This window comes from Vidua chalybeata, chromosome 2 (genome assembly GCF_026979565.1).
Source record: "Vidua chalybeata isolate OUT-0048 chromosome 2, bVidCha1 merged haplotype, whole genome shotgun sequence".
Taxonomy (NCBI): domain Eukaryota; kingdom Metazoa; phylum Chordata; class Aves; order Passeriformes; family Viduidae; genus Vidua; species Vidua chalybeata.
This window is the reverse complement of record NC_071531.1, coordinates 1,617,056-1,644,222: the sequence shown is the minus strand read 5'-3', so window position 1 is coordinate 1,644,222 and position 27,167 is coordinate 1,617,056. Positions and strand designations below refer to the sequence as shown.

At 46.6% G+C, this 27,167-nt stretch overlaps 1 protein-coding gene across 2 annotated transcripts in view; it reads left to right on the top strand.

Annotated features, from left to right (window-relative positions):
* RUNX1 (RUNX family transcription factor 1) overlaps positions 1 to 27,167 on the top strand; it is a 90,134-nt gene that overhangs the window by 13,697 nt on the left and 49,270 nt on the right. For both annotated transcript variants that reach the window (XM_053934380.1, XM_053934379.1), the window contains exon 3: positions 12,508 to 12,612. In XM_053934380.1, coding sequence (XP_053790355.1) covers positions 12,508 to 12,612 — 105 coding nt within the window. The remainder of the gene's footprint in view (positions 1 to 12,507; positions 12,613 to 27,167) is intronic.

Sequence of the window (27,167 nt, the reverse complement as noted above, 5' to 3'; positions counted from 1 at the left end):
TGTCTCTCTCCATTCCTTGGAGAAAGAGCAGCAGCTTCCAAACCAAGGGCAGGGGACAGAGGCTGCAGGTCAAGGCCAGCTGACCCCTCTGAGGGCCTGGGCTTGAGCCCTCGAGGGCTTGGGGGTGTTTTTCAGGGATTTTCCCCAGAAATCCCCCTGGACTGGGGGGAAGGGGAGAGGCGAGAGGTGGAATTTTGGATTTAATCCCACTTCAGACGGATAAATCCGCTCGTGAATCTGGGCCTTAACCTCTCCTTGTCTCTGTCATCCCTATAAAGTCTGGGGGATAATTTCTACCTCAAAAAGCTGATGAATGGTCTGAAATGAAAGCTGGGCTCAGGACTATCATTAGGCTTAAGGATCCCAAGGCATTTTCAGTGAGAAGGTGGGAGAAGCTTTGCAGTGGAGCCATTTCATCCCGAGCTGTCCTTTCCACCTGCTCTTCCTGTTTTTCCCTTTCCCCGAACTCCTCAGCAGTGACACAGCAGTCAGGGCAGTTTGTGGAGGTCAGCTCATTTCTGAGCACTCCACAAGCAGCCCAAGCTCTGCTCCAGACGAGCACTTTATTTAAAACAAAAATGATGTTGCACTGAGGGAAAAAAAAAAAAAAAACAAAACAAAATTCCCTCATATTTAGATCACAGCTTGGAAGCAAAGATTCAGGTTTTGGGGAGCCCATGCACAGAAACATCAGAAAATTTAATCAGAGCCATTTTTGGAGCAAAAATCACTCCACTCACCCCCAAATGTGTGTTCAATCATTATGTTGGTGGAAATTGAGTATCTCTAATTCAAGCCTTCAAATATTTTAAAAATAATTCTTGTTTCTAAGGGCTCTGGTTGAGATCTCCTCGTGCCAGGGCCGGGCACCCCAAGCACTTTGCTCCTGCTGGGCTGTAATTATTGTCTCCACCCAAATTCATCAGAATTTTATGGTGGTTACTGCAGCAGCTTCACTTAGAGGTAGAGGCTGCTCGGCTTTTCCATTAAATTGTTCTTCCTTCCCCCCTCTCCCTGCTCCGTGGATTTCATGCTTTTAATCCATTTTGGAAACTTGATCTGCAGGCTTGCAGTCTCAGGCAGCATCCCACCACAAAAATTCAGCTCCAGCAGTGCTCTGGGGTTGGTTTTGAGGACAAAAAAACCCATTCAGCAGAGGTTGGTGTCACTCTGGTGACACATCCACAGGAAGCACCACAAAGCCCCAAAGCCGGGATTTCCACGGGAGCTCAGGATGCTGAGACACAAATGAGGCTCCTGGCAGCCAAATTCCTCCCAGAGCTCAAAACCCACCCTGGAATTGGCCATCAGCAGCCAGGGCATTCCTGGGGGTTCGGTGTTTGGGGTCGTTGGGGTTGCCAGAGGTGACTCGTGGCTGTGGCAGCTCCTGGGGGTCACCCTGGGGTGGCTTTTGTGTCCCTGAGCCCCCTCAGGTGAGAGCCCACCTGCAGAGCTGCCCCAGCCCTGTCCCAGCCCAGGGAGGAGCTGGAGCTGCTGCAGAGAGCCCAGAGGAGGCTCCAGGATGAGCAGAGGGCTGGAGCAGCTCTGCTGGGAGGAAAGGCTGGCACAGCTGGCATTGTTCACCTGCACAGGAGAAGCTTTGGGCTGAGCTCAGGGTGGCCTTGCAGGGCCTGGAGGAGCCCCAGGAAAGCTGGGGAGAGACAATTTCCAGGGGATGCAGGGACAGGACACAGGGAATGGCTTCAAAGTGAAAAATTACAGGTTTAGGTGGGATACTGGGAAAAAAAATCCTTCCTTATGAGGGTGGGGAGGCCCTGGAATAGAATCCCCAGAGCAGCTGGGGCTGCCCCTGGATCCCTGGCAGTGCCCAAGGCCAGGTTGGAGCAGCCTGGCACAGTGGGAGGTGTCCCTGCCATGGCAGGGTTGGGATGAGATGATTTTTAAGGTTCCTCCAACCCAAACCACTCTGTGATTCCCTTGTAGGACACCCTGCCTTCAGAGGCCTCCTCTTTTTTATGGCCTCTTTTATTTCCAACCTCTCCCAGATTCTCATGTATTTTCCTCCTTCAGCTCCTTCCTGATCTTTGGCCACGGCCATTTCCTACCCCTGCAACTCAGCTGCCACATATTTTCATTCTCTAAACACCACAAATTGAGCTTTTGTGGCCTCTCTGCTCGGGCACATTGACAGGAAAAACCACACCAAGGTGGCACCAGCAGCAGCCTGAGAGAGGGAGAACAGGAACCCGGTTGTGAAACTCCTGTTTTACGTGAAATCCACAAACTTTTCCAAGGAATGCCCACCAAATCCAAGCTGCTGGAGGAGGGAAGTGCCATCAGGTGCCACCAGCTGCCCTTTTCCACCCTTGCCAGGCTGGCAGGGCAGGGAGCAGCACAGGATGGTGTCATCACCCCAGCCCACGGCCCGGGGAAGTGAAACCCCTCAGCAGCACAGAAGTGAAACTGGCTGCGCACAAATTGTCAAATTCGAGTGTAAACATCTGCCCCCCTCCCAAAAAAATAAAAAAAAACCCCACAGACAGAAAAATCGAGGCTGTTTTAGTGAGCTCAGTGCCACCCTTGCAAGGTTTCACGGCCTGTTGTGCCAGGGAGAGGCTTCTGAGGGCTCCGGGTGAGATGCTGAAGGTGTTGCCTGCTCCAGGAAGGGCTAAAAAGCAGCACTGAGGCAGAAATGTGGCTCGAAATTGGCTCTGATAACGTTTTGGCACGCTGGGTGCTCGTCCCATCATTTCTCTGAGGGAAGGGGTTGGAGTGTTGGTGCCAGTGCAGCTCAAGAAAAGAGGGGAAAAGTGACTTTAGAACCTCCCTCCCACCTCCCTGAGACAGCTGAGATTTCAGGGAGCAGCCCCAGACTCCTCCAGGGGAGCTTCCCAAGATATTTGTGCTTTTTTTGGTATCCTGGGATCCACCTGAAACTCCTCTGAGGATCCCCCAGGGTCTGTCCATCCCTTGATTCAGGCACGGAGCAGCCCCAACCTCCTGCCCATGCTGATTTTTCTCTTTCCATGGAACCTGCATCTACCTGAGACTCCTCCCAAGCATTTTTGTCCCCAGAATTTTTTGTCCCCAATTTTGTCCCCAGTTTTTGTCCTTTTCAGCTCTCCTCCAAGGAATTGAAATCCCAGGTAGCAGCAAAACTCAGGGCCTGAGTTACCTTGATTTGAACAGCTGGAAAATAACACCAAGAGCAGCAGCAGCAGCTCCCACATCTGCCTGGGTCAATAATTCATGTCTGCAGCTCAGGGTGGATATTTTTGACTTCCGAAAGAAGCAAATGATCAGGGAAAATCTCCCCCAAGAGCGACAGGGACTTCCCTTATCACCCAGATAAAGTCAAATTCGATCTGGGTGCCTGCTGAGCCTGACAATGTCTCTATTACTTGGTTTCCGTGATGTAATTTGGGTTGCTCAATGTAATTCCTGCGTTGCCTGAGGTTAGAAGTGCCAAAATAATTGGTGCATTTTGGCTGAGCACCGTTATTTTGATTTCACCAAAAGAAGTGAAAGGATTCCACCCCAAGACGAAACCTTCTGGGAGCGCCACAGCAGCTCTGCTGCTTTCCAGCCCAGAATTGGAATTGTTAGCCAGGGGAAAAAACGTGGAGAAAGGGAGGAGAAGAGTGTGAAGGGCATGTCTGGGGTGCTGCAGGGAGCTGGGAAGGAAGGGAAAAGGGAAAAGCCAGGACCAGCCGTGTCCCTGCAGGAACGAGCTGCTTTTCTACCTTTATCGTGAAAAAAAAATCAGGATTTGGGAGCTGGGAAGGAAAGAAAGGGGAAAATCCAGCACTTGCCATGTCCCTGCAGGAACGAGCTGCTTTTCTACCTTTATTATGACAAAAAAAAAATCAGGATTTGGGAGATGGGAAGGAAAGGGAAAAGGGAAAAGCCAGCACCAGCCGTGTCCCTGCAGGGATGAGCTGATTTCCCAGCTTTAATTTGGAAAAAAAAATCAGGATTTGGGGGCTGTGGAGGAAAGGAAAAGGGAAAATCCAAGACCAACCATGTCCCTGCAGGAACGAGTTGTTTTCCCACAAATGTTGCAAGAAAATTCAGGGTTTGGGAACTGGGAAGGAAAGGAAAATGTAAAAGCCAGGATCAGCTCAGGAATGAGCTGCTTTTCCAACCCTACTGCATAAAAAAATCAGGATTTGGGAGCTGGGAAGGAAGGGAAAAGGGAAAAGCCAGCACCTGCCATGTCCCTGCAGGAATGAGCTGCTTTTCCAGCTTTATTGTGGGAAAAAAAAAAAAAAAATCAGGATTTGGAAGCTGGGGAGGAAATGGAAGGGGGAAATTCAGCACCAGCCATGTCCCTGCTTTTCCAGCTTTATTGTGGAAAAAAAAATCAGGATTTGGGAGCTGGGGAGGAAAAGGAAATCATGTCCTTGCAGGAATGAGTTGCAAGAAAATTCAGGATTTGGGAACTGGGAAGGAAAGGAAAAGGTAAAAGCCAGGACCAGCTCAGGAATGAGCTGCTTTTCCAACCCTATTGCATAAAAAAATTCAGGATTTGGGAGCTGGGAAGGAAAGGAAAAGGTAAAAGCCAGGACCAGCCGTGTCCCTGCAGGGATGAGCTGCTTTTCCAGCTATATTGTGAAAAAAAATCCCATATTCCTGGGGATTCCAGTTTGCAGCAGGACCCCTTTTGGCCCCGTAGAAATCCAGAACAAAGCATTTATTGATTTAGAGCGCTGGAGATTTCATCTGGGTGAGGAGCTGCTGTGTAAACACTGAGAGAAGAACTTCCTGGAGTGAGAAATGTTCCCAAGGTCAGGTTTATCCTGCTTTGGCAGGAGGGAAGGAGGTGTTCCTCCCAAATTTCCAGTTTGACACGTGCCTGAACCCCCCCCAAAAAAACCCCATAAAAAGACGGGAACAGCTCCGTTTCCCCCTGTGACTGATTCACACGGGCAGTTCTTGGAATCAGGGGATGGATTGGGTTGGGAAGGACCTTAAAAATCCTCCAGTGCCATGGGCAGGGACAACTTCCCCCGTCCCAGGGTGCTCCAAGCTGGCCTTGGGCGCTGCCAGGGATGGGACAGCCACAGCTTTTCTGTGCCCCACTCTCACAGGGAGGAATTCCTTCCCAAAATCCCATCTAACCCTGCCCTCCCCCATCCCAAACCATTCCTGCCCCTCCTTCCCTTGTCCCGAGTCCCTCTCCAGTTGTTTTGGAGCTCCTTTAGGCCCTGGGAAAGTCTCTTAAGTTCTCCCTGGTGCATTTTTTTGCGCCACCACCCTCATGTGGGTGTTTGGACCGTTGGTCTGCGGTGGTCACAATTTACAAACCGTCTCCAGCTGAGGTGAATAACAGCTTTATTTCATATTTAAATCCAGTGGCATCTGTGGTGCTGCTGGTAAACAAATCATGTTCTTTTTTTTTTTTTTTTTTTTTTTTGATGCCTCTTGCTCCAGCTGCAGTTTTGTTGGTTTGGGTTTTTGTTTTTGTTTTTTTTCTTCTTCTTCTTCTGATGAAACAGCACCAGATCAAGCATCAGAGGCAAAGTTTTAATCTGTGCCAAACCATCACGAAAAAAGCCACCTGAGCACAGAATTTTGCCTCGTGCAGGCTTCGAACACCTGCAAAAAAAAAAAAAAAATAAACCTTTCAGTGCCAGGATGAGCAGCTGTTCATTCATGACGGGTCAAGTGGTTTCAGCCCTTCTCAACTTACTGATCCGGTTTGGAGGGCTCAGAGATAAGAACCAGCCAAAAAACTGGCCCCAGTGTCTGGGAGGTGACATTTGGGAATGGATGTGGGACGTGTGGACGGCATCCTGGAGATGTTTAAACGCAGGAGAGCTCCTGGCTTTGGCAGAGAGCCGGGGAGGTGCTGTGAGGAGCCACAAAAATGGGGGAAATGGATCATTTAGCGTGGTTTAATACCGGTACAAAGGGGCTAAAAGGTAGAAAATGGATTTAAAAAAACCTCCAAAATAAAATCATCCTGTTTCTTCCTAGAACCTGGAATTCTCTCCTTAATAGAATAGAAATGTCTGTAATGTCATTTGAGTTGCATTTGGGCCTCACATTTCATAGTTTTCCACCTATGCCTTTTGTCCTTGTCAGCACAGACATTCTTGGCTGCTTTCCTTCTTTTTTTTTTTTCCCTTCTTTTTATTTAATAATTTTCAGTAATGATTTTTCTAAAAAGAAAAAAACCCAAACAACCAAACCAAATTTAACGGCACAAAGGTTTATTAGGACAAAGCCCAAAAGTAAAAGGCAGGGATTACACCAACCTCATCTCTTTGCCTTTTTCTCCCTCCTCCACAGCCAAATTTCTGAAGGTTTCACTCCATTTTTTTTCTGTTCCCACTGGGATGACCCTTTGTCCTTGGCTTTTTTGGAGGATCAAAATGAAGTGAGAGGTTCAAGGACAGGGATCTGGGTTCTGGACAGGGATCATCCTCCTTTCCAAAATACCTCACTAAATACAGCACCTAGACCACGAAAACAGAGAGAGAATTTAAAAATTCACTTTATTGACTGGACTGATACCTGCAGATTGGATATTATATTAGAGATCAATTAGAGATCAATTAGAGATTATATCTCTTTTCCCAACAGCTCTCACTCCCTTTTCCCTCTGCCCATGCAGCCACTTTTATAGAAGTGTTCCTGCCCCCCCGGCAGCCCCAGCTGATGGTGACAGCGCTCAGGGATGACTCAAGCAGGACACGGGAGCTTCATGTGACCCTGGTGTCACCCAGAATTCACGTTCTCCCCCTGGGTTCCTCCCAGACGTTCCTGGGGCAGCAGCTCAGGAGCCTCTTGCTCCCTCTAGAGCTCTGCAGGGCGGATCTGGAGACCCCCAGGACCCTGCTGGAGGGCAGCTGCTCCTGCTCCAGCCTCTGGAGCGGGATGGACCTGGAATGGGGCTCCAAATCCCTGCACTGCAGCACAGGGCGCAGGCAGAGGCTTTGATCCTGGAGGTTGAGCGTGGAATCACGGAGAATTCCAGAATCCCTGGGGCTGGAAAAGCCCTCCCAGCCCATGGAGTGCCAGCTGGGCCCCATGCCCACCTTGTCCCCAGCCCAGAGCTCCGAGTGTCACCTCCAGGTGCTCCTTGGGCAGCTCCAGATGCCCTGCTGGGGTGATTCCTGCTCCTGGCCACATCCACCTGCAGCTCCTGCTGTCCAAGGCGGGGGGAGGTGGATGCTGGAGACCACCCTGGGCACAAGAGCCTGGCACAAACACCCAGGGATGGGTTTCCCTCATTGGAGATGTCTCCTTCCCTTTTCATGGAATCCCCGGGGCTGGAAAATCCCAGCCCATGCAGTGCCAGCTGTGCCCACCTTGTCCCCAGCCCAGAGCTCTGAGTGCCACCTCCAGGGGACACCTGCAGGGATGGGCACTGCAAAGCTCCCTGGGCAGCCCCTGCCAAGGCCTGAGCAGCCTTTCCATGGGGAAATTCCTGCTGCTGGCCAAGCTGAGCCTGCCCTGGCCCAGCCTCAGGCCGTTCCCTCTTGAACTCCGTGCTTTGTTCTTCCTCTGAGGTTCTCTCAGTTTTGCCCAGTCTCAAGGGACCTCCTGAGCAACCCTATAAACGTGGGGACAACTCAGAATCCATCTGAGGTGATGGAGTGCCCATCCCTGGAGATGCCCAAGGAGCACCTGGAGGTGGCACTCAGAGCTCTGGGCCGGGGACAAGGTGGGCACGGGGCACAGCTGGCACTGCATGGGCTGGGAGGGCTTTTCCAGCCCCGGGGATTTGGGGATTCCGTGACCTCAGCTCCCAAATCAGTGACACCTGAAGGCACTTTTGAAGCCCAGGCTCTACCAAACCCCCCACGAGATTGCCCAGGTAACATTTCCAACCTCAGCCTCATGCTCCTGTTGCCATTGCTTTTTCTGGAAGGGTTCTGACCTCACACCTCTTGCAATAACGAACATTCCCAAGAGATTTCTCCTACCCTGCTTGGGAGGGAAGAGCTGATGGGAGCACTGAATCCTGGGCTGTACCCTCACACATTTGAGGCCTTGATGCCTGTGGGAAGGGTTTCCAAAGGCAGAGCCCTGTCCCACCTCTGGAGAATTTCATCCTTGTGCTCAGCAGGCGCCTGTATCAGGAACCACCAGGGATAGTTCTGGAGACAAACGGGGTCTGAAGTGGCTCTTGCACCCCAAAACCCCCTCCATCCTCACAAAGACACCCAGGATGACCCCAGAACGATTGGCTTCCATCCACGCAGCCCTGAGCTGATTTTTGGGTGGTTTTCCATCGATTCATGGGAACATTGAACCCAGAGGCTCTCGGATTTTGATGTCAGCTCACGGTGCTGGTTTGCTGTGACTCCTGTGACGCTTCCATTGTGACTTTTGGAGGCACCCAAACAAGGCCAGAATTTCAGGATGACTTCTGGGGGTGTTTGGTCCCTTTTTCCAGTCCCCAGCGAGGTCAGGTCCTCTCTGCCTGACCCACTTTTGGGCAATCTGTGCAGACTCTCTGGGTGTATTATGCAAGCGTTGTTGGAAATAGAATCTGTATCCTAACACATAAAACCCAGGAGATATTTATGGCCCTGCTGTCATCCCAAAGCAGGAATACCCACAAACCCCACATTTAACTCCCAACCCCTCCAATCCAACCTTTGTCAACCAACCCCCATAAACGATGAATAATTCAGGGATGACAAAACCACTTAATAAAGCTGGATGGAAAGGGGGCAGAAGAAGCAGGGAATAAAAGCCAGGTGGGATTGCTGGCGAGCAGCAGTGACCCAGGTTTATGGTTCTGGGGGCTGTGCTTAACCAGGATGTGGCTCATGAGTCCAAGGAGTGACCCAAGTGTCCTCCTGCTCTGCCAGCTCATGTCACAGCCCCACGCAGGCTCGGTCGAGTCTGTTCTGGGAAAAAAAAAAAAAAAAAAAAATCTTTTAAAAGAAGAAAATCAGCTCCCTCTTCTTCTTTATTCTGGTCTTGTAGACTGGAATTACGGCCACGTTTTGCTCCATTGTTGTTGGGGTTTTTCCAGCATTTATTTCCTGTATAGAAACCTCTCCAGAACTTTCTAAAGAAATGAATTGACACCGTGTTCCAGCTGAGCAGTTGATAAAAAAAAACCCAGACTGGCTGAGCAGTTGATAAAAAAAACCCCCAAACTGGCTGAGCAGTTGATAAAAAAAAACCCCAAACTGGCAGCAAGATGGAAATAAATGTACTTTATTTACTGGCAGATTAGGCCAGTAAATAAAGTACATTTTAAATTCTCTCTCTGTTTCAGTGGTCTAGGTGTTGTATTTAGTGCTACAGGGAATTCTGTTTTGGAAAGAAGGAACATCCCTGTCCAGGCCGTTCCCTTGAGTGTTGGACTGGGTGATCCTTGTGGGTTTCTTCCTCTTCTTCTTTATTCTGGTTTTAGGGGCTGGAATTGTGGCCGCGTTTTACTGCATTTCACAATCGCTGGGGTTTTCCCTGCACTTGTGTTCTATCTAGAACCTTCTCCAGAACCTTCTGATGAAATAAATTGATTTTGTGTTCTAGCAGAGCAGCAGGAGTCAGACCCTAAACTGGAAGTCAGATGGAAATATTGCAGATTAGGCCAGTAAATAAAGTACATTTTTAAATTCTCTCTCTGTTTCAGTGGTCTAGGTGTTGTATTTAGTGCTACAGGGAATTCTGTGTTGGAAAGGAAGAAAATCCCTGTCCATTTTAGATTTCTATTTAATATTCTATTTACATTTCTATTGAAATTCTTATTGTAATTTCTATTGAAATTTGATCTTATTTATAGAACTATTTCTATTTCATTTTTACATTTCGATTTACTATCCTATTTACATTTTAATTGAAATTTCTATTGAAATTTCTAATGAAATTTGGCCTTATTTATAGAGTTATTTCTATTTCATTTTTACATTTCTATTTAATATCCTATTGAAATTTCTATTGAAATTTCTATTAGGATATTAAATTTCTATATTGAAATTTCTATTGAAATTTGGTCTTATTTATAGACCTATTTCTACTTCATTTTTACATTTCTATTTAATATCCTATTGAAATTTCTACTGAAATTTCTATTAGGATATTAAATTTCTATATTGAAATTTCTATTGAAATTTCTATTGACATTTCTATTGAAATTTGACCTTATTTATAGACCTATTTCTACTTCATTTTTACATTTGTATTTAATATTCTATTTACATTTCTATTGAATTTTCTATTGAAATTTGGCCTTATTTGTAGAGCTATTTCTATTTAATTTTTATATTTGTATTAATATTCTATTGAAATTTCTACTGAAATTTCTATTAGGATATTAAATGTCTATATTGAAATTTCTATTGAAATTTCTATTGAAATTTCTATTGAATTTTCTATTGAAATTTGGCCTTATTTACAGAGTTATTTCTATTTCATTTTTATATTTCTATTTAATATCCTATTGAAATGTCTATTGAAATTTGGCCTTATTTATAGAGCTATTTCTATTTAATTTTTATACTTTTATTGAAATTTCTATTGAAATTTGGCCTTATTTATAGAGCTATTTCTATTTCATTTTTATACTTCTATTGAAATTTCTATTGAAATTTCTATTGAAATTTGGCCTTATTCATAGGGCTATTTCTATTTCATTTTTACATTTCTATTTAATATCCTATTTACATTTCTACTGAAATTTCTATTAGGATATTAAATTTCTATATTGAAATTTCTATTGAAATTTCTATTGACATTTCTATTGAAATTTGACCTTATTTATAGAGCTACTTCTATTTAATTTTTATACTTTTATTGACATTTCTATTGAAATTTCTACTGAAATTTGGCCTTATTTATAGGGCTAACTGAAGCAAACAACAAAAATGAGTGGAAGGGAAGGAACTCCTCACTCAGGCTGGAGGCAGGTGGTGAAATGAGGGAGAGGGAGGAAGAGCCCAATTTCCTTACGGCAATTCCTGGCCGCCGCTCTCAGGGGGCTCTGGCTGAGAACAGAGATCCCTGCCAGCCCCTGGTTCCCCTGGTGCTGAGATAACGCTGCTGGAGCTGCTGCCAGGCACTGTTTTTATACTGCTGCCACGGCCAGCAGCATCAGCTGAGGTCCTCTCAAAGATGCAGAACGTCACCTCTGCTCCTTCACAAATGCCACGAGTAAATGTGGAGTTTTGTCTTCTTTTGTCTTCTAAATGTGCGAGAGGGTATTTCTTGTTGGGACTCAGGTGTTTATCAGTTCTCATCTCTGTCACAGTCTCACAAACCCTGAGCTCTGCAGCACTTCACTCCAACAAACTAAAAATGGAGCCCATCTCTCTCTCTGCAAGGCCTTTTAAGGATAAACTGTGCAATTCAGAAATGACACCTCAATTATTTTCACTTTTAACCCAATACCCAACCACCCGTGCCCACAATGGGGACTTTTTGATCCAATTGCACAAAACCACCCAAAGCCATGGAGGAGAGGGAGAAGGAGGAGAAGGAGAAGGAGAAGGAGAAGGAGAAGGAGAAGGAGAAGGAGAAGGAGAAGGAAGGAGAAGAAGGAGAAGGAGAAGGAGAAGGAGAAGGAGAAGGAGAAGGAGAAGGAGAAGGAGAAGGAGAAGGAGAAGGAGAAGGAGAAGGAGAAGGAGAAGGAGAAGGAGAAGGAGAAGGAGGAGCAGCCTCCACCCTAAAACCTCCACCTTGCTTTCTATCTATTCCTGCATTCCAAACCCTCCAACTCTGAGTTTCCCACCCTGTGCTATCACACACTTCTATTCTAACTCCACACCTATAATCTCAGTTTTATTATTGAATTTTGGAAGCTTCTCCAGGGCCTCAGGTCAGTGCAGTGTTCTCCTGGGGGTCAGGGCCTGGCAGCACAGAAAAATCTGAAATTCTCCAGGGTTCCAGCAGGGTACTTTCCCCAAAACAGAGCCATGCCTTGCACAGAACAACTTGGAAAAAGCCTTCACAATTTTCTTGCTGAATAATAGAGAAACTGAGCCTTGTCCTCTGCTGTGGCTTCATAAAAATGTTTTAATTCTCCGTGGATGAGCTGTTAATTTTTTTTCCATTCCCTTCTTTCTTGGCATTGCTGATTTTCAGTAGGGCTCTGCTTCACGAGATGGAACTGCTGGCCTCAGCCAGAGTGTGGGATTTTACAGCCTGCCTGGGGGATCTGAGCACTCACTTCTCTTTGGTTTGAAAAGTGCTCAGATTGCTCAGACTGCTCAGATTCCCGTGGCAGTTTTGGAAAATCCAGCCACGATTTCCCAACCTCCCTGAACGAGCTCCCTTTAGAAAGCCCAGGTAACACACCAGAGTCAGGAATATCAGATAAACCCTGACTCTTAGGGGTAACCGCCTTTTCTTTAACAAACAGAGTGTAGATGATTTAAATACAAATTAATTTTGTTTCCCCGAAAGCTTTGAGCGGGTGCCACGGAGGGAATGAATCCAGCACCACGATTCTACACCCCATAAAACCTTTCAGTGCCTTGCAGGGTGTTCGAGCTCTACCAGAAACGAGGGGTTTGCTTTTCTCAACACTCGCTCAAGGATTATTTTTGCTCAGAAACGTTTTCTTTTTTCCCGTTGCAGGGAAGAGCTTCACTCTGACGATCACTGTCTTCACAAACCCTCCCCAAGTGGCCACGTACCACAGAGCCATCAAGATCACAGTGGATGGACCTCGGGAACCCCGAAGTAAGTGAGCTCAGGAGAGAATTCCCAGAGGGATAAACTGATTTAATGGAGGGGCTCATCCCCATCCACACCAAATCCAGCAGCATGTGGAGAAATGGGAATGTTTTAAGCTTTGAAATGGTTTTTCTCCTGCCTTCCTGAAGTGTTCTTTCTCGCTGGTATCCAGTGACTTGCATTTCTGAAATATCCAGCCAGGCCTGGCTTGGCCCAAACCCAAGAGCTGACAGAAGGGATGCTGGTAAAAAGGTGGGCAGCGAATACCTGGCACGTCATTTCTGGCTTTTCAAAGGTTAAGGGCATTTTAAAGCATTGCAAACCAATATGGCATTGATCAAACCCTTCAGGCTCAGGCACCCTGCAAACAGGAATAAATGCCATGGTTTGCTGCTTCCAGGAGCTCCCTGAGCCTCAGCTGTGGGACAGCTTGGGAGAGCCCAGTGATTCTCACAGACAGCAAATCTATCTTCTCTTTCTTTTATTTTCTCCCTTTCTTTCTCCCTTTCTTTCTCCCTCTCTCCCTCTCTCCCTCTCTCCCTCTCTCCCTCTCTCCCTCTCTCCCTCTCTCCCTCTCTCCCTCCCTCCCTCCCTCCCTCCCTCCCTCCCTCCCTCCCTTCCTCCCTTCCTCCCTTCCTCCCTTCCTCCCTTCCTCCCTTCCTCCTTCCTTCCTTCCTTCCTTCCTTCCTTCCTTCCTTCCTTCCTTCCTTCCTTCCTTCCTTCTTCCTTCCTTCCTTCCTTCCTTCCTTCCTTCCTTCCTTCCTTCCTTCCTTCCTTCCTTCCTTCCTTCCTTCCTTCCTTCCTTCCTTCCTTCCTTCCTTCCTTCCTTCCTTCCTTCCTTCCTTCCTTCCTTCCTTCCTTCCTTCCTTCCTTCCTTCCTTCCTTCCTTCCTTCCTTCCTTCCTTCCTTCCTTCCTTCCTTCCTTCCTTCCTTCCTTCCTTCCTTCCTTCCTTCCTTCCTTCCTTCCTTCCTTCCTTCCTTCCTTCCTTCCTTCCTTCCTTCCTTCCTTCCTTCCTTCCTTCCTTCCTTCCTTCCTTCCTTCCTTCCTTCCTTCCTTCCTTCCTTCCTTCCTTCCTTCCTTCCTTCCTTCCTTCCTTCCTTCCTTCCTTCCTTCCTTCCTTCCTTCCTTCCTTCCTTCCTTCCTTCCTTCCTTCCTTCCTCTCTTTTGTCCCTTTTTTTAAAAGAATAAAGCACAAGGAGGAGCTGAAGGAGTTTATGTTCCCGGGGAATGCCCAGCCCTGCACACAGGGGTTGTTCTGTTCAGGTGCTGAGGGCAGACAGCTCTGGGGTGAAATGGAGTGAGGGTGGAGCAGATGTGCAAGGAGACATCACAGAATCAGGGAATGCTTTGGGGTGGAAGGGATCTTAAAGATCATTTCATTCCACCCCAGATACCTTCCACTGTCCCAACCTGGCCTTGGGCACTGCCAGGGATCCAGGGGCAGCCCCAGCTGCTCTGGCAATTCCATCCCAGCCCCTGCCCACCCTGCCAGGGAACAATTCCCAATTCCCAATCTCCCATCCAGCCCTGCCCTCTGGCACTGGGAGCCATTCCCTGTGTCCTGTCCCTGCATCCCCTGGAAATTGTCTCTCTCCAGCTTTCCTGGGGCTCCTCCAGGCCCTGCAAGGCCACCCTGAGCTCAGCCCAAAGCTTCTCCTGTGCAGGTGAACAATGCCAGCTGTGCCAGCCTTTCCTCCCAGCAGAGCTGCTCCAGCCCTCTGCTCATCAGAGGCAATCTTGGCCTCAGTCACCACCCCAACGGGGCATTTGCATATTGTTATCAAAATGTAAATTGAGGTTTGGGATGAGTTTCTTGCACCCCTCCCACACTCTTGGCAGAAGTTCTGGATGTTGCTTAAGTGGAATTGTCCCGGGAGAACAGAGCAGCAGGACTCAAACACCCTCCAGGGAATGAGACTCACAGCTTGGGGCTGCTTAACCAGGAAAGAAATGTTTCATCCTTCAGCTAAAATAGCTTAGACAACTCAGGTTTTCTTCTAGAGCTTTCATTTACCTGTGTTGCATCACGAGCCGTGCTTTTAGTGGCAAAATCTGACATATTTTTTGGATTTGAGGACAGGCCTTAAAACAAATACTCTGTCAGAGCAAGGCTTCTTATTTATTTATTCTTATTTCTTTGGTTTGTTGTTTGGGTTTTTTTTATTTAAATTGTGGTTTGAACTGTCCCTGAAAAATATCCTCAGTGAACCAGGCAGCTGCGCACATAAAAAAAATATTTGCGTATTCAAATTGCAGATTTGCATATGCAATTACCTGGGCATGCTCACGGTTTGCAGGCAACAAGTAAGCTTTAGTTCTTTGAGTATGCATCTGCTTGAAACAAAATCCTCCTGCAGGCAAACCTTCTGCTGGAAATCAATTCTTCAGTTGGTAGAGGAGTTAATATTTAATGAGATTCTGCATTTTAAAAAGGAAGTGGAGATATGATCCATACGGAAGCAGCGCTCGCATCTGCCCGACCCAAATGCATGCAAAGGCTTCCTTGGAATTCAGATCCCTTGTTTTAGGCAAATTAACTGCACAGAGAGCGAGGTTTTAGGCACTTCATGAGGAAAGGTTGGGCTCCCACCAGCAGGAATCCTCCCCAGCAGGAATTCAGAGCTTTTTTTATTGCTGAGTCATTCATGACGCAGCACAGAAGGGATTGTGGGATCATGGAATGGTTTGGGGTGGAAGGGATTAAAGCTCATCACATTCCAGCCCTGCCATGGCAGGGACACCTCCCACTGTCCCTGCTCCCAGCCCCAGTGTCCAACCTGGCCTTGGGCACTGCCAGGGATCCAGGGGCAGCCCCAGCTGCTCTGGGACACCTTTCCCAAAGCCTCACCACCCCCTGAGGGAAGAATTTCTTCCCAAAACCCCATCTAACCCGGCCATCTCTTTAAAACCGTTTCCCTTTTCCTGTCACTCTCTGCCTGCATTAAAAGTCCTTCTCTTTTTAGAGCCTCTGGAAGGCTCTGAGCTCTCCCTGGAGCCTTCTCCTCCCCGGGCCGCACACCCCCAGCTTTTCCAGTGATTCTGTTTTGCTCCCTTCATTTTTAAGTTGGCTTCAAAGTCCTCAAATTTGACTTCTCACCAAGATTTCCAAATCACAGCCACAGCCACTCTGATGTTTTTTCCCTCAATTCCTTGGATGGACACATGGATTGGCCTGGATCTGTGGTGAGCCCTGTGAATCCAGGCCTGCTGTGGACTGGAGGGATTTAGATGGATATCAGCTTTCTTGGATTGGCATGGGAATCAAAACAAAAACTGCTGGATTTGAGTGTTTTCCTTTCAGTAATCGATATTTGGGAGCATTCCCCCAGATCCATGACTCAGTCACTTGAGCTGAAGGAATTCCAAAGAGGCCAAGATTCTCCTGATTCACCAGAGATCTGTGGAGCAATGGGAACAAAATGAGGTCCTGCTGTCTTCCAGAGATCAAGAAAAACCTGCTGAGCTCCAAAACCAACTCCAACGACAGTTTTTTGATTAATTTCCTAAAACCAACTCCAACAACAATTTTTTTTTTTTCATTCATTTCCTTCGTGGTTTTGATGGCTCTCAGACAGCCTGGATTCCAATAAGTGCAAGGGGCCAGGGGAAATTCAGATGAAAGATTAGGAACAATTTTTCCCTGGCAGAGTGGTCAGGCCTTGGGATGAGCTGCCCAGGGGGGTTTGGGGTCACTGGAATTGTCCCAGAGGAGTCTGGATGTGGGGATATGGATTGGAGTGATGCTGGTGGTGCTGAACGTGGGACTGATCCTGAAGGGCTCTCCCAACCTTTCTGGGATTCTGTGGCTTTTTGGGCTCTCTGGGATGTGTGGAGGTGACAACGGGTGACAATAGCACTGTCACAGGGCCACCTTTGCTCTGCACAAAGGCCCGTGGACATTGTGTTCCAGCACATCCCATCATCCGTGGTTGCTGGGATGTGCAGCTCTTTGTCCAGCAGCACGTCTAAATTTGCACTCCAAATTGTGATAAATTCCCATTTGTGGGAATTCCACATTTTCCTTTTTTTTTTTTCCCCCCCCATTGGATTCCTGTCTGTGCCTACCCTGAGAAAACTTCTCAAATTGTCACAGCTCGTAAAGAGAGCCAAGGTACTTAAAAACCTGGCTCTTCCTCCCCTGCTTTCATTATGGATTTTTAAAACCTCTTTTGAACTGAGCATTTTTATTCCCCACTTCTGAATAAATGCTTCTTTTCAAAATGGGTTTTTTTTTTTTTTTTTTTTTTTTTGTCTGAAAAGAAATCCTGCTGCACTGTCAGGGAGAAGGGCAGGATGACCTAACCCATCATTTTCTTCTCCAACTTCTCTGATTCTATGATTCATAAAGCAATCTCTGTTTTTATGAGCAAGGTCCACAGGGAAAATCATTAGCAGAAACCAGATCAAGAGTAGTGCTCCTGATGAAAATACTTTTGGTCAGGAAACTTGGTAGAAATAGTCTGAGTCCTAAATTAAATATTTCCCTTAGGCCATTTGACCTGCTGTGTACATCTGCTGAAAAATTCGGGGTTTTTTCTTCTTTTGACTGCTTTTTTCTGCTTTTCCTCATTGAATTGTTTTAACCTACACAGCTCTGAAAAATTCACTCATGGCCCAGGTGCCTGAAAGTGATGTGAAAGGAAAAGGCTACATGGATTTAGCTTGAAGTTAAGATGGGCATTAAATATGATTATTCCCTGTTGGATATGTAGTTTTTCCCAAATACTTTTGGGGAAAAAAAAAAAATCCAAGAGTGGGATGCTGAGGGGTGGGGGAAGAGGGAATATATTGCTGAGCAGGAGTTGAGAAGGAGCCTAAAAAGCTGCTGGTTCTGTTCTGAAAGAAATCTTGTCCTTCCTGAGGTCATTTTTAGGGAAACCCCAAGAACCTTTTCGTAATATAATAATAACAGGAGTCAAACTCTTCTCCAAAAAATCCTTTTCATTATTTCAGTGGGCTGAAATAATATTAATGCCATTATTTGTTGCTCATTTTCTCCTGCAAGTGCCTCATTTTGGAAGCTGAGGCTGAATTGTACCAAATAACAACTTAGAAACCATAAAAAATGAACCATTTTGTTACTGGAAAACACCCAACATTTAAATTTCAGTGGTGGATTAGGATTAAACTTTAGTGGAAGGATTCAGATTCAGTAACTCTCCTCCAAGAGAGTTACTTAGGAGAAAAGACAGGAGGGAGGTCCCAGCCCAGGGAGGAGCTGGAGCTGCTGCAGAGAGCCCAGAGGAGGCTCCAGGATGAGCAGAGGGCTGGAGCAGCTCTGCTGGGAGGAAAGGCTGGCACAGCTGGCATTGTTCACCTGCACAGGAGAAGCTTTGGGCTGAGCTCAGGGTGGCCTTGCAGGGCCTGGAGGAGCCCCAGGAAAGCTGGAGAGAGACAATTTCCAGGGGATGCAGGGACAGGAGCCAGGGAATGGCTCCCAGTGCCAGAGGGCAGGGCTGGATGGGAGATTGGGAATTGGGAATTGTTCCCTGGCAGGGTGGGCAGGGGCTGGGATGGAATTGCCAGAGCAGCTGTGGCTGCCCCTGGATCCCTGGCAGTGCCCAAGGCCAGGTTGGACACTGGGGCTGGAGCAGCCTGGCACAGTGGGAGGTGTCCCTGCCATGGCAGGGATTATTTTTAATGTCCTTCCCAACCCAAACCATTCCATTATATAAATTCTGCACGAAAGCAAAGTCACCTCTTTTCCAATACATTCTTCCATTTTTTTTTTTTTTCATTTTGAACCAAACTTGCAAATCTCTGAATTCTAACAGATAAAGGATCTCATTAAGGAAAGACAGGGATTCTTGGTTTCGATGCCTTTTGTCTGGAGATAAATCCCATTATTTCATGTCACCTTTCCAGCCACTCCTAAGCTGTTCTTCCTTATATCCCATCTGACCCTGCTGTCTGACACCTTAAAGCCATTCCCCATTTTCCTGTCACTCCATGCCCTGGTGAAAATCCCTCTCCAGCATTTTTGTAGCCCCTTTATGCATTTATGGAATTTATCTGGTTGGCAACGCAATGGATTGTTCGATTTTTAGGAATTCCTGGCACAGAGCAGTGATGGTGAGGATCCTTCATGTCCTATCAAAACCTCATTAGGTTTTTAACACTCCCATCCTTGCGGATTTATGGTGCAGACACTCCTTTTCCATATGGGATGGGATTGTTTTCCCTGGCATTTATCAGTCTCTCTGCTGAGGCTGGAGGGTTGAGACGCGTGATGGGAGGCAGGGAATTTGTAATTTTTTTAGTTTAATGAAATGGTCAAATATGTGGAGCGGGAAACCTGGTGACAACACTGCTTTTCTGGGAGTGCAGTAGATCCTATAGAACTGCTTCCGAAATCATTTTGGGTTTTTTAAAATGAAACACAGAAGTGTTGGCAGGCCAAGCTCCTTCCTTGAGAAATCAGGGACTCGGGAAGCCAGAGCTGCTGCCCTGTGGGTTAGGAATGAAGTTAAGTCAGGCCTAGTCCTGCAGAAATTATTTCAACCCCTTTTCTTAGTCACTTCATCCCACACAGCTCTTTTTTTCACCCCTCTTGAATTAACATGATTTTTCAATCTAATACTTTTGGTGGCCCTCCTTGGTGTCCCTCTGCTGAAATCTGGGGGAAGTGCTCTGAACGGTGACGAAACCAGAATCAGCTGAACGTAGATTATTTCTGAACATGCCTCACTAGGCCTGACTTTCTCTTGCCAACTGCACTCTCTACAGAGGTTTTATAGCTGTTAAAAGCAGAGAAGAATATTAAGATCTTGGGGGAAGAGAACATTTTCCACAGGAATAGGAAAAATTGAGGGAACAAAAGGTTTGAGGCAGAGGCTGGGGCTGGGAAAGGATGGGCCTGGAGATGGAGGAGCTGCCTGTGGTGGGTTTTAGGGAATTATTTTGTGGAGTGGAGGAGCCTGTTGTGGATTTTAGGGAGTTATTTTGCCTTTCCCCTTCCCAGAAGATTTGCTGGCAAAGCTGGGATGTTGGCGCATCAATCCCGCTGTCCCTCAGGACTGGCAGATGAGAAGTTTTCCTTCAGTTTTCCTTCCCTCTGTGAGCTGATCCCTCCTTCCTCAGCTCCTCGGGGGGCTGGGAGGACGCAGAGGGAAATTTTCACCCCTCATGGAGAGCTCAGACACTTCAGTTTGCTACAGAAGATTTTAGCAGTGCAGGATCTTTTTTTAAAGCCTCAGTTTTTGAGGAGATTCCTTATTTACGGGTTCCCCGAAACACCACGTGTGTAAGGGAAAGGCTACGTGGCATTTTCAGTGAACAGCCCCTGTTTTCTTCTTAAAATACAACTGCAAGGAGTGAAAATCTGTTGGAGTTCTGGCTGCTGAGAATTCCAGACTTTCTGTGCTGCCAGGCACTGACCCCCAGGAGAACACTGCATTGACCTGAGGCCCTGGAGAAGCTTCCAAAATGGAATGACAGAACTGGGATTATGAGTGTGTAGTTTAATTAGAAGTGTGTAATATCACAGGGTGGGAAACTCAGAGTTTAAGGGTTTAGAATATATGGAGCAAGCCAAAACCTGGCAAAAATCCACCTGCGTGGAAATGGAAAAAAGGCTTTACTATTGCTCTGCGCCTCCATTTGTGCTCCTGCTCTTTGGGAATGCTGGGATGGCTGCCCGGGGAGGTGGTGCAGTCACCATCCCTGGGTGTGTTTAACAAAGCCTGGATGTGGCACTGGGTGCCAGGGCTGAGCTGAGGGGTTGGGGCTGGGTTGGACTCGATGCTCTTGGAGGTCTCTTCCAACCCAGTGATTCTGGGATTCTGTCAATTCTGTGGAATGAATTTTCTCTCAGTGTTCACGAGGAATCTCAGTCAGGCTGATCCTGTGTCTGTGCTGCGTGAGGGTGTGCAAAGCAGGAGAGAGAGAATGCCTGGGAGAGAATTGTGTTCTTCCAGTGCCTAAAGGGGCTCCAGGAGAGCTGCAGAGGGATTTTTCACAAGGGATGGAGTGGCAGGACACAGGGAATGGCTTTAAGCTGCAGGAGGGCAGGGCTGGATGGGATATTGGGAAGGAATTGTTCCCTAGGGGAGGTTGGGGAGGTTTTGGAATAGAAGCTGAATAGATCCCTGGAAGGGCCAAGGACAGACTGGAAAAACTGGGATAGTGGATGGTGTCCCTGCCCATGACAGGGATCTTTAAGGTCCCTTCCAACCCAAACCATTCCGTGATTCCATGAGAGGCCATCTCTGCTCTGCCTGGGAATCATCAGGGCAGGTGTTGTCCTACAAGGACACGATGTCCTCATAAATCACTTAAACACATCCTAGAGACAGAAGGATGGAAACATCTTCCCTGCCTTCCTTAATCATGGAACAGATTAGGAACAGCACGTAAAAATGGGAGGAGACAGCAGAAAGAATTTCCCTACTCATAAACAAAACATGGAGACATTTTATTTTTCTAATAGTGCCTGAGCTTTGCTCCTTTATTCTTCCTCTGAGTTTGGAGCTCGAGTCCATCAAGGCTCACATCCACCAGGCCACCTTCTGGGGCTGACCAGTCCAGAAAAGCCAGGCTGTGTCACAACCCTCAGCACATAAAGCTGCAGGAGAAAAAAAAAAAACAAAAAACAAAAAACATTTATGGGACAGTGTTGATTTCATTATTAAGGATTCTGTTTGTCTGATTCCTCCCTCCAACCAGCACCACGGGCTGTTCCTCATTACCTGCCCCATGTATCTTCCCAATCTCACCACAAACAGTTTGGGTTGACCACACCACTTCCCTCTTGAAAGTTAATCCAGTTTGACTCACCCCGAGCCGCTCGGGCCGAGCCAAGGAAAACAAGGCAAAGAATAACCTGCTTGTATCCACTTTGGAAACTTCTCAGAGGCCCTGCTTTCAGAGTGCTCCACAGTAGCTCACTATATCTCCCTGCAGCTGCAGAGAAAATCAGGGAAGAGAAAAAAAAAAAAAAAAAAAGAAAAGAAAAAAAAAAGGAAAAAAAAAAAAAAAGGGTTCCAGAAGTTAAAATAAAACCCAGGCAGAACCACGTGAAATTTATGAGTTCACAGTGGAGCTAGTCCAGAGAAGGAACCAGCAGATTAAAATGGCCAAACTCATTTCTGTGGAAAAGCAGCTATTTTCAACTATGGTGTGGCAACAGCAGGCTCTGGATTTGGTAAAAGCAAAGGTGTGAAGTTCAAGGGAGGTGTGCAGCCCCAGCTATGCTCTTCTCTCGGGCAGGAGCAAAGCTCCGAGTGGTCCAAGTCAGAGCAGTCAGCACCTGCAGGGAGTAAATCGAATTTGGCGTTGCCAAACCGCCCTGGTTTACGTAAGCACCGAGGCACAGGACCTGACCTTTTAGTGGCAGGTGCCTTGTTCAGCCCTGGCTGAGGGTGAGTGATGGGGACCTTTCACTGCCTCGAGACATTCGTGATGAAATGTTCCTGTCTGAGCAATTCCCCCGCTGTTTGTACAACCATTGTCCTGTTTGGAGTCGCTGCAGAGGTGACAAATCTCCTCACCCCTGGCTGTTCCTGCTCCGCGTCTGGGTTTGAAAAGCCAGGTGTCTGCTAAGGAAGGCAGGAGCCTCCCTTGAAATGGACAATGCAAACCCCCTCCTCTGAATTGTTATAAATTCGAAATTAAGGGGCTCTCAGGCAAAGATATGGGAGTAGGAATAACAGCTCTTTACTAGGAAAATTAAAAATACAAATGCAATAATACAAAAAAAAAAAAAAAAAAAAAAAAAACAAAACAGAAACCAAACGAGTGCCAGAGTCAGAGCAGGCCCTGGCAGGCTGTGGGTCAGGGTGGTGGCAGCAGTCCCATTCCATGGGGGCTCAGCCCTCCTGCAGTGCCAGCTGTGCTTCTGCTGGAGCAGGATCCTGGACAAGGCTGGAGTTTTCCTCTGGAGCTCCAGGGCTGCTGGAGATGGGCCTGGGCTCCCTCTGGGAATGCAGTGGGGCAGAAAGCTGCTCCTCTGGGAATGCAGTGGGGCAGAAAGCTGCTCCTCTGGGAATGCAGTGGGGCAGAAAGCTGCTCCTCTGGGAATGCAGTGGGGCAGAAAGCTGCTCCTCTGGGAATGCAGTGGGGCAGAAAGCTGCTCCTCTGGGAATGCAGTGGGGCAGAAAGCTGCTCCTCTGGGAATGCAGTGGGCAAAGGCTGCTGTGGTTTCCCAAAACCTCAGATTGTATCCAGGTAGGAATGCTTGGCTCCTCCCCTGGGCACAGCATCTCCCCATGGGATGATGGAATTTTCTCAGCCATGCAGGGACACTCACTGGCCATGAACAGAAGATAATTAATAATTAATGGCCCATGAACAGGAGATAATTAATAATTAATGGCCCATGAACAGAAGAGATCTCCTGGAGGGAGGATTGGCTGTGGGAGAGATAAAGAAAAAACTGCCCAGGGAACAGCAGAGAACTGCCCCAGCTCTGATGGGAACAGAACACACAGCCCCATTTCCAACCTAAGACACTCAGGATGAGGAGAGGCTCCAGAAACGCGATTGAGGTGCCTGAGCGAGGTCTCTGTGTCCAGCAGAAACAGAACCTTCTCCCAAGGGCTGCTCTTATACCTCGAGTCCTGGGGCAGTTTTGGGTGTCTCAACAGAACATCAGAAGCTCTTGGAGTATGTCCCAAGGAGGTTCTGAAGGTGGGGAAGGGTCTGGAGGGGCTGAGGGCGCTGGGTTTGTCCAGCTGGAGCAGAGGACACTGAGGGCAGAGCTCCCCAGGGCCAGCTCCTGCTGGAGCTGGGCCAGGAGGGATTTAGGTTGGATTTTAGGGAAAGGTTCTTCCCCAGAGGGTGCTGGCACTGCCCAGGCTCCCCAGGGAATGGGCACGGCCCCGAGGCTTCCAGAGCTCCAGGAGATGCCCAGAGTGGCACTGTTGGGGGTCTGGGCAGAATTGGAATTGGATCATCCTTGTGGATCCCTCCTAAGTCAGGATATTCCAGGATTCCATGAGTTTTCAGCAGCTTTCCCTTGGAGAGAGGAGGATTTTTGTGCCTGTATTTTATTTTTTTTTCTTGGTTGCTCCCTGAGCTGGTGCTTGGCTGCTTGGGCCTCATCCTGCACCTTCTCTCTGAGCCAAATCTGCAGCTCTGCTGCCTCAGCCGTGGCTGGAGGGGATTCCTGGGGCACTTTGGGAAGATGCAAACCAGAAAGGAACAAAAGAGGCTTTTGGCAAAGCCATGCTTGGCTTGGGACTCATTCAAACTTTGTCAAGGGCTTGGGGTCTTGGAAGTTGAGAAGGGGGATAAAGGAAGAGAAAGCAAAGGTTGTAATTTTACAAACTCATTTAAATTTCATGATCAACTTCTTCCCTCCAAACCCCAAACGCTCCGTGACTTTTACTTCACTGCCATGACCTAATTCCTGGGGTTAATTCCAGGCAATAATTACACTTCCACGAGAGAGAGGGCCCAGATTCAGCAGAAGCTGAGGTGGATCTACCCAAAATAATTGTGGTTTTAGTGGAAATACACTTGTGCTTTGCTGTTTGCACCTCACAGGCCTCACCAGCAGAGCTGGGGGAGAGGAGGAAAAATTCCTGCCCCGGAAATGTGTCAGGATTGCTCTTTGTATTTGGGAGCTTGGGATAGACCTGAGGATTTTCTGTGTTCTTCTGGAGGAGGGAAAGAGTGGGAGACACCCTGGAGGATGTGGAGAGAGGGAAAGCACAGCCTCCACTCGTCCTTTTCGCCAGGAATGTTCCCCCCAGAGCTCTCCTGACACAACTGGGCTGAGTTTCAGTGATGGAAAGGGCTCCCAGCATGAAATTAGAGCAGAAAATTGGAAATTGGAAGCCCAAGGAGGGCGTGGAGTCTCCATCTCCGGAGATATTCCAGACCCACCTGGATGAGTTCCTGTGTCAGCTGCTCCAGGTGGCCCTGCCTGGACTGGGAGAGCTCCAGAAGTCCCTTCCCACCCTGAAAATCCTGGGATTCTGTAGCTGAAGTTCATTTTCTAGAATATATCAGACAAGAGGGTCTTGATCTGGACACTTCCACCTGCTCTGCTTTGTCCTGGGATGGAATTTCTTCTTTTTTACAAATTTTCCTCTACCTGTGTTTAAAAAAAAAAAAAATCTAAAACAATTTAAAATTATTTTTAAAAGAGCTACAGGAAAATATCTTGTTAAAATATTGTTTAACTACTGTTAAAACACATAAGGAAAAAATTCCAGGACTTCCAAAGGAGATGCAAGAAGCTCCCTGGGGTTTCCTCAGGTAAAATAGGGAGAGCAGGAATCTGTAAATCCTGGTTCACCTTCTTGGAGTCACTGTCCACAGAAAAAATGGGATCACTTGGTGGAAAATTGAAATGCTCAGCACAGGATTGTAGCACAAACATCATTTTACCTGCAGTTATTCCAAGAGAGGAGCAGATTTTTCCAGCCAGGGTGAGCTTTGTGGGGGAACTGAAGGGAGAATTTACCTGGAAGGGTTTCCCAGTGTCCCAGAGCTCCTCTGGATCAGCCTGGCCACGGAGTCAGGGCCTCATTCCCACATTTCCCAGCCCCAACTAATTACAGACAGGGCATGAGAATATTGGGATAATCTCCTGTCTGCCACCAGGTTCCATGTCTGGAAATGAGGCTTGTGCTGCCCAGCACTTCAAAAAAAAAAAAAACAAAAAAACAAAAAAAAACAGGGGAAAAAAAAAAAAGTGATTGCTGAATGTTCTGGTTTTGAAAACGACTTTTTCTTGTAGAGAAGTCTCCATAACATTAAAAAGAAGAAAACTTAAAAAGCTATTCTAGAGGCAGTAAACTGACTGAAATGTTAGGTTTTGTTTCTTTACATTGTCAGTGAAAAAGTTATAGGGGGAGGAGAAGTGTTCTAAAGATTTTATTCTGGTTCTTATTGCTCTTTCTTTTAGTTACTGCTAATTCATTTCTCTTTACACCCTTTTAAAGTTTTAAACCTGCTTTGGCTTTCTCCTAATCCCACCTCAGAGCAAGAAATTAGTGATTAACCAGCACCAAAGCCACCACACTCTTTAATGCATGAAGCGAGAAATCTCAAAAATCAGTAAAATCTCAAATTAACGAACCAAAACCACTGCACTGGTGACTCTGCCTGCCTGATTTGTGCTCACCACAGCAATCAGGTTTGTGTCTAATTCTGGTTTTAGGGGGTTCTACATTCTTTTGAAGCCGTGGAGGAGAGGTTGGTGAGCTCTGACACCGAGCTGATCCTTCTGATGTGCAGAGAGGAAAAAGGGTGGGCCAAGAATTTCACTCCTGGGATAGCTGGCACGGAGGAAAACAATCTTTAGGCATTGTTAGCAAAATAATAATGCTTTTTTTTTTTTTTTTTTTTTTTTGCATTATAGATGAAAGCATTTCTGTTTTAAAGCACTTCCCAGCTTGGTAATAATATAGAAGTGTTATATTTGAATTAATAGAAACACAAAATTGGGTTGGGAGGGGCTTTAAAGCTCGTCTCATTTCACCCCTGCCCTGCAGTGACACTTTCCACAGTCCCAGGTTGCTCCAAGCCCTGTCCTTGAACACTTCTGTGGGTGAGAAATTAATTTTTTATAAGAATATATAATTTTTTTTTGCATTGAACACGGTGTGTTCACTTCCTGGAATGATATGGGTACATTTCCTCTCATCATTATACAAAACAATCACATTCATTTTAGCCCCAAGGCACTAAATTAGCACTTTATTAACTAGATAAAATGGAATTTTAGTGATTTTTTTACTGGACACAATGAAATTTTGGTGATTTTTTACTGGACACAATAGAATTTTAGTGATTTTTTACTGGACACAATGGAATTTTGGTGATTTTTTTACCGGACACAATGGAATTTTGGTGATTTTTTACTGAACACAATAGAATTTTAGTGATTTTTTACTGGACACAATGGAATTTTGGTGATTTTTTTACCGGACACAATGGAATTTTGGTGATTTTTTACTGAACACAATAGAATTTTAGTGATTTTTTACCAGACACAATGGAATTTTGGTGATATTTTACTGGACACAATAGAATTTTGGTGATTTTTTACTGGACACAATGGAATTTTGGTGATTTTTTACCAGACACAATGGAATTTTGGTGATGTTTTACTGGACACAATGGAATTTTGGTGATTTTTTACTGGACACAATGGAATTTTGGTGATTTTTTACCCCACTAAAGCTGGAGCCAACCCAAAACCCTGAATAAAACCAGGCCTGAAAAGAGAGGACGCTTGGATCAAGGTCCAGAGTGCCTCTAAGGCAGACAGGTTTCTTTAAACTCACTCCTTACTTTGGTAAAGCTTGGCCAGACTCTGCATTTTCCTGGGAATAATCCACTTTTTGGGTGTGAAATTCCCTTTTCCACATGGGAAAAGAGGAGAGAAAGGGAAGAATTCAGGGACAAAGGCTCAGCTTAGTTAAACTCCCCTGTTTTGGTTTAAAACCACACTGACCCCCAACCTTCCATGGTGGGATGGGGAGTTGGGGAATTTGGGGGAAAAAAAAACAACCCTGGGTTGGGATAAGAGTGGTTTAATGACTGAAACTGGAAAATAAAGAAAGAAAAAGGATAAATAATGAATAACAATAATAGGATAAAGGATAAA